We start from the raw sequence: 7,501 nt of genomic DNA on the forward strand, positions 1-7,501 counted from the left end.
CAACAGCGCTTGCAGCGCCGGAGACCCGGGTTCAATCCTGACTATGGATGAAACGCAGGGCTGTACACGCAGCAGCTCAGCTGCCGAGAACGTCTCTCCACCAGTCCAGTCTCTCCCCCTGTCTCACACTCGCATCTGCCCCCGCTCTCTTGCTGTTACATCCCTCTCTCCCGCTACCTGGCACACCCCGTTCTTCAGATTAAATATATTTTTACACATAAATTATGATTTAAAATAAGAAAACGTTTCAAACACAAGTAATATTTTCTTATTCCAGTAGCAAACACATTAAGGATTAAATGAAACTAATAAATTCTTTAACATTTTAAATATCTCATAATTGCAGATTAATGAACTGGGACTGTGTAAGTAGTGTGTGAACAGCTGAACAAGAAAGGAAGCTATTGAGTTGACAGAATTTTAGACTAATTCATCGGTACAATAGTTAACAATTTATACACAGTTTATACAGCTAGCACTTTGTTCAATTTTTCTTTTTCACAAATGATGTCAGGATGTTTAGGCACTAAAAAACTTTGAAATAGGCAAGCAAAAAGGCAAAATTAAATTACAAAAAAGACACAAAAAAGGCATTTATTGACAAAAAAAGGCATAAAAAGGCAATTATTTCCACCACCAAAAAATGGTAAAAAATAATTATATAAAGGTGTACTACAATAGATGACCAAAGTTGCCTGATTGCACATAATTACTAGCATTTGTTTCAAATTATCTGGTGTTAAACTATGCCGTCTGTCAGACAGAATGTGCTTCAGTTGTGAAAAACGTTTTTCACCCCAGCTGAGGTCACAGGTGCATACCCGAAACAAGCTAGACTCTATATTCATGTTGATATCTTGTGCATTACAACTACCTTTGAGAACCTAAGCTATGTGTTGCATTTCTTCAAGATCTTTGTTAGCTAAAATCACTCTCTCACATTTTCCTTGTATGTCTTTACCTACATCGCCAAGAACTTTATGAATATTGTCAGTTACTTTGTTGAAAATCTGCAAGTTATTCACTAATGTTTCACCACGTTTCTCAAGGGAAGCGGCAGGTTGTGGGAAGTTTGCAAAATTGGGAGCAATAAACACAAGATCGCGGTGGAGGGACTTTTTCTGCATGATTTACATAGAAACATAGAAATTAGGTGCAGGAGTAGGCCATTCGGCCCTTCGAGCCTGCACCGCCATTCAATATGATCATGGCTGATCATCCAACTCAGTATCCCGTACCTGCCTTCTCTCCATACCCTCTGATCCTCTTAGCCACAAGGGCCACATCTAACTCCCTCTTACATATAGCCAATGAACTGGCCTCGACTACCCTCTGTGGCAGTGAGTTCCAGAGATTCACCACTCTCTGTGTGAAAAAAGTTATTCTCATCTCAGTTTTAAAGGATTTCCCCCTTATCCTTAAGCTGTGACCCCTTGTCCTGGACATCCCCAACATCGGGAGCAATCTTCCTGCATCTAGCCTGTCCAACCCCTTAAGAATTTTGTAAGTTTCTATAAGATCCCCTCTCAATCTCCTAAATTCTAGAGAGTATAAACCAAGTCTATCCAGTCTTTCTTCATAAGACAGTCCTGACATCCCAGGAATCAGTCTGGTGAACCTTCTCTGCACTCCCTCTATGGCAATAATGTCCTTCCTCAGATTTGGATTTCACTGACGATCCTGATTGCAGCAGATTCTTCTTCTTCAAAACAGTTGATGATTTCTTTTATCTCTTCAGAATTTGCAGCATAATGGAGTAGAGCAGAAAGCCATGTACCCCACCTAGTCAAAATGGGCTAAGGAGGTAGCGGAATCTCGGGTGCCATTTCCTTGAACAACTGCACATGTGACGGTACTTTGAGGAAGATTTTCTTGACATTGTCTAGGCGATCAATATTTGGAAACAAGCTACATCTGTGTTTGGCAATTCTATGAAGTCCTGAGCTAAGCATGTCAAATGCAACATTTTGGGGAATCAAACTTTATGTCACAAACTGAAGTACATTCTCGTGTATTATACTTTCTGGCCAAAGTACAGCAAATGAAGATGTAAACAACTGAGCAATAGTTGAGCTGTTTGACTTCCCCAATACTTCCGATGTCAACAAATGTTCCTTTGATGGTTGACCTGCCTCCAGTGTACCGATGACCACATTGGCAACATATCTCCCCACAACATCGGCTGTCTCGCCTATTGGGATCCATATTTTGTTGCATGCATCTTCATCTCTAATTTTCTGCACAACTATGTTGAAGTTGCTGTCAACATAATTTTTCCATAATGATGACTCGCTTGGTATATGTTCCTCTGTGTATTTCTCTAAAAAAAACTCTGAGAGATTTGTTTTCCAATTTCCACAGTAGCATTCCAGCGTCAATGAATGCCTTGAACAAATCACTTGAAAACTCAGATTTGCGACTGGAGCCAGCAGTAAATGTAGTGAGGAGACAAGCTTACGTATTTCGCTTGCGTAATCTGCACCCCAGCGGTATATCAACATTGATTTCTCTAATTTTAGATACCCCTTTGACTTTTCCCTCCTCCCCATCCCCTTCCCAGCTCTCCTTCTTCCTACTGTATTTTAAATGATACTATCGTATCTGCTTTAACCTCCAATCCTGGCAGTGCATTGCAGGCACTCACCACCTCTGTGTAAAATATTTTCCCTGCACATCTCTTTTAAACTTTGCCCCTCTCACCTAAAGGACAATCAAAACAACTGCACACATCAGTCTGAAGGGTCTTGACCCGAAACGTCGCCTATTCCTTCCCTCCATAGATGCTGTCTCACCCGCTGTTTCTCCAGCATTTTTTGTCTACCTTCAATTTTTGTGCAGTTCTGCAGTTCTTTCTTAAATAGATCTTGGAGAAAACTGAACCGACATGCAGTGGCACGAACAAATGAACAACCGACGGTGGTGCCCCTGGTTTCACCCTGGTGGTGGAAGTTTTCTTGTAAGTTATACTATGTTAACAAGTTAATAATAACATTAATATTAACATGTTAACATAGAAAACGTCATTGTAATCACGGTACAACGAGAGAAAATAGCACGATCTTCTAGCAAAACGGCAAAAAAAGGCTGATTTAGGAACTCAAATGTGAAAAAGGCATTATCCTGGTGAAATCATCAAAAATGGCATAAAAGGCACATTGCATTTATGGCAAAATCCTGGCTCTGCAAATGACCTTTGACAAATCATGTTTCCTTGCGGTTTTCGGAATACCAAACACGCTTATACTACCTTTTCCCTGGGTAGGCTGATCTCATGGGAGGTGCTGGCTTTGAGTGTCCCAATCAAACACACACCCTGGTGAAGTGTACTCCATCACGGTGCAGGGTCAGAGGACCTTGTCTCCAGCTTGAATAAGTCCTGTTAGATCTAAAGATGCTCGCGTTACCTATCCACCTTTGATACGCAATTCAGTGGAGCAACACATTTCATCAGGTCATTCTCTTTCAGGATTCCTTAACGTAACTCATCTCCTGACAGCAGAACCAGACACCACCCCTTCTTGCCATCTCCCATCTGCATCCTTGTAGATTCTTTGTATAATAAACTTTTTCTTAATCCTGTAAATGTGGCATTAGCTTCTTCATGACGCAATATCTGCAGTCCTCCCAATCCTGATCTCAGACAGCTTAAACTGAATGTGGTTCAACACTGGTTGTACACCATTAACACTTATCCCTATTAATAGGCAAGGGACAATGTTCTGTCCACTACTGTTTTTTTTAATTCTCACTATTCCATGTAGCTCATCTCAGCCACACAATGGAAATCCCTCGCAGCTTCACTTCATCTGCAAAATCCAAAGTAGAACAGGCTCTACTGCCTTTTTAAGTTTACTGCTCAGTGAACTTGGCCTTGGATTTACATGACCTCAAACAGACTTGTTTTTCAAGATACTTGCATCTGTGACGCCTTCACGCCCACGTTGGTTTTGCATAGAGCCTGTCAACGCTGGTGAATCGGCAGCAGCCTCACGAGAAGGTCACGATGGCACAGCGGTAGAGTTGTTGCCTTACAGCGAATGCAGCGGCGGAGACCTTGGTTCGATCCTGACTACGGGTGCTGTCTGTACAGAGTTTGTATGTTCTCCCCGTGATCTGCGTGGGTTTTCTCCGAGATCTTCGGCTTCCTCCCACACTCCAAAGGCGAACAGGTTTGTAGGTTAATTGGCTTTGTTAAATGTAAAAAAAAATTGTCCCTAGTGGGTGTAGGATAGTGTTAATGTGCAGGGATCGCTGATCAGCGCGGACCCGGTGGGCCGAAGGGCCTGTTTCCACACTGTATCTCTAAACTAAACTAAACTAAACTAAAGAGCTCAATAGCAACTCCAAGGTCAGACGCACCAATTGGCCTTATCTGCACATGGGTTATGATCAGTGAGAATGTTGGTAAAATTGGGCTTCTGGAATAAACACGACACAAGGTGTCTGGCTCAACTAAGTGTCGTTTGTCCTCTGCTTTCTGTCGTGGGATTCAGTAGATCCTACAACTGGTGACCCCGACGTGACCCAGTTGTAGGGTCTACTGAATCACATGACAGAAAGCAAAGAACAAACGACACTTAGCTGAGCTAGACACCTTGTTCCTGCGGGGTCCTTCAAAGGGTCTGAAAGGGAGACTGCCGGTGGCTGCATGATAAAATGTGACCCCAATACTCCAGAGATCCACGGTCGCTCCATACGTCTTCTGGTGAGGTTTTCTCAGCACAGCACGTTCATACATGTCTGGGTGCAAATACTCCTTAGTTCCATAAAACGAGAGAAACTGCTCATCATTTTCCAAAATCCTGGCAGCTCCGAAGTCAGTTAGCTTGTAAACGGACGTTCCATCCTCTCCGATCACACGCATAATGTTTTCAGGCTTGATGTCTCTGCACGCTATCCCGTTCTCCTGTAGGTGATTCATACCGGCCACTGCATCTCGCAACACGATCAAGTACTCTGACTCCGGCAGACCAAATGCATTCTTGGTCTCTGCCAGTACAGTGTACAAGCTTCCACAAGAGCAAAACCATCACGAGCACTTTATTTTTGCTGGTATACTCCTCTTCCACAGCAAAAAGCTTTACAATGTTTTTATGATGCAGACTCCGGAGGACCACAAACTCTGCATCTGGACTTTAATCGGCCGCAGGAAGCTGATGTTGTTGAATACTTTGACGGCGTACAGGTCTCTTAGCAGTGGCTCCGTGGCCAACAATGTCAAAGGTGAGCCAGAGGTAATTTGCCGTGCCCTGCATGTCTGATGACTCTGAAATCTCTTGTCCAGAAAGCTCCTGACGCCACTGTCAGCCGTTGCAAAGGTGGAATTTGACCATAGGTTGAAGCTCGGGTTCATCTGCAGGTCTAAGAGCTGCTGGGCATCACCTCTTCACATGGTCCTGAGGAAGTCTGCCGGAGATTGGCGACCCTGCAGCGACTACTGTTCACTAAACAATGTCACTATTCCAGATCGCTACAGTATCCCACATTTGCAGGATTTCTCTGCAAGCCTACAGGGTAAGTGGGTGTTCGCAAGCTTCGATCTCGTGCGCGCATATTATCAAATTCCAGTTGAGCCTGCCGATACTCCAAAGATAGCCGTGGTCACTCCATTCAGGATGTTCGAATTTCTACGGATGCCGTTTGGTTTACGAAACGCAGCGCAATCATTCCACCATTTACCACATACTCTCCAGCCTCGATTTTATCTACACATACATCGATGACGTGTTGGTAGCGAGCTCCAGCAAAGACGAACACAAGAAACACCTTGGATTACTGTTCTGGTGTCTCGACAAATATGGTATTGTCATTAACACGAACAAATGCGTGTTTGCCATCGCGATCTCACTTTCCTCAGGCATCGCGTGACGGTGAACGGCATCCTGCCCGGAGAATCACTGATGCAGGAAATCCGAAACTACCCAGTGCCAAATTCGTTAAATCAATAACGGCAATTTTTGGGGATGATGAATTTTCTACCGCCACGGTTCTCTATTACCCTTGACCAACTTACTCAAAGATTCAGATAAATCGTCTTCAAAGAAACCGTTTGGTTTACCCGAAGATGCAATGCAAGCCTTCAACGCCGCTAAGAGGACTCTCGCCGAAGCAACTATGCTGGTCCATCAGAGGCCCAATGCCTTATTTTCACTCACCACTGATGCCTCCGTCAACGCCGTGGGAGCCGTCGTGGAGCAACGAGTCAACGGCAGGTGGAAGCCTCTGGCATTCATTTCGGCAAAATTATCACCCACACAGATGAGGTACAGTACGTTCGGGGGAGAACCTTTGGCTCTGTACCTCGCAGTCTAGCATTTCCGCCTTCTGTTGGAAGGCCGTCCCTTCACTATTTATATGGATCACCAACCGCTCACATACATTACTCGTTCAAGTGTGGGGCACTATTCACCGCGGGAAATAGAAACATAGAAAATAGGTGCAGGAGTAGGCCATTCGGCCCTTCGAGCCTGCACCGCCATTCAATATGATCATGGCTGATTATCCAACTCAGTATCCTGTACCTGCCTTCTCTCCATACCCCCTGATCCCTTTAGCCACAAGGGCCACATCTAACTCCCTCTTAAATATAACCAATGAGCTGGCCTCAACTACCTTCTGTGGCAGTGAGTTCCAGAGATTCACCACTCTCTGTGTAAAAATTGTTGTTCTCATCTCGGTCCTAAAGGATTTCCCCCTTATCCTCAAACTGTGACCCCTTATTCTTGGACTTCCCCGACATCGGGAACAATCTTCCTGCATCTAGCCTGTCCAACCCCTTAAGATTTTTGTAAGTTTCAATAAGATCCCCCCTCAATCTTCTAAATTCTAGCGAGTACAAGCCGAGTCTATCCAGTCTTTCTTCATATGAAAGTCCTGACATCCCAGGAATCAGTCTGGTAAACCTTCTCTGTACTCCTTCTATGGCAAGAATGTATTTCCTCAGATTTGGAGACCAAAACTGTATGCAATATTCCAGGTGTGGTCTCACCAAGACCCTGTATAACTGCAGTAGAACCTCCCTGCTCCTATACTCAAATCCTTTTGCTATGAATGCTAACATACCATTCGCTTTCTTCACTGCCTGCTGCACCTGCATGCCTACTTTCGATGACTGGTGAATCATGACACCCAGGTCTCGTTGCATCTCCCCTTTTTCTAATCGGCCACCATTTAGATAATAGTCTACTTTCCTGTTTTGCCACCAAAGTGGATAACCTCACATTTATCCACATTATACTGCATCTGCCATGCATTTGCCCACTCACCCAGACCCAGCCTATCCAAGTCACCTTGCAGCCTCCTAGCATCCTCCTCACAGCTAACACTGCCCCCCAGTTTCGTGTCATCCGCAAACTTGGAGATGTTGCATTCAATTCCCTCGTCCAAATCATTAATATATATTGTAAATAGCTGGGGTCCCAGCACTGAGCCTTGCGGTACCCCACTAGTCACTGCCTGCCATTGTGAAAAGGGCCCGTTTACTCCTACTCTTTGCTTCCTG

The 7,501-nt window shown here is 44.3% G+C and overlaps 1 protein-coding gene across 1 annotated transcript; it reads right to left on the reverse strand.

Moving 5' to 3' along the window:
* Positions 1-2,615: 2,615 nt before the first annotated feature.
* LOC129699947 (serine/threonine-protein kinase TBK1-like) lies at positions 2,616-5,255 on the reverse strand. The gene is given in 4 exon segments (XM_055640044.1): positions 2,616-5,027; positions 5,029-5,125; positions 5,128-5,189; positions 5,191-5,255. Coding segments are annotated over 4 exon segments (714 nt in total). The 3' UTR covers positions 2,616-4,537.
* Between the last annotated feature and the right edge of the window lie 2,246 nt (positions 5,256-7,501).

The sequence above is a fragment of the Leucoraja erinacea genome, chromosome 9 (assembly GCF_028641065.1).
Source record: "Leucoraja erinacea ecotype New England chromosome 9, Leri_hhj_1, whole genome shotgun sequence".
Taxonomy (NCBI): Eukaryota; Metazoa; Chordata; class Chondrichthyes; order Rajiformes; family Rajidae; genus Leucoraja; species Leucoraja erinaceus.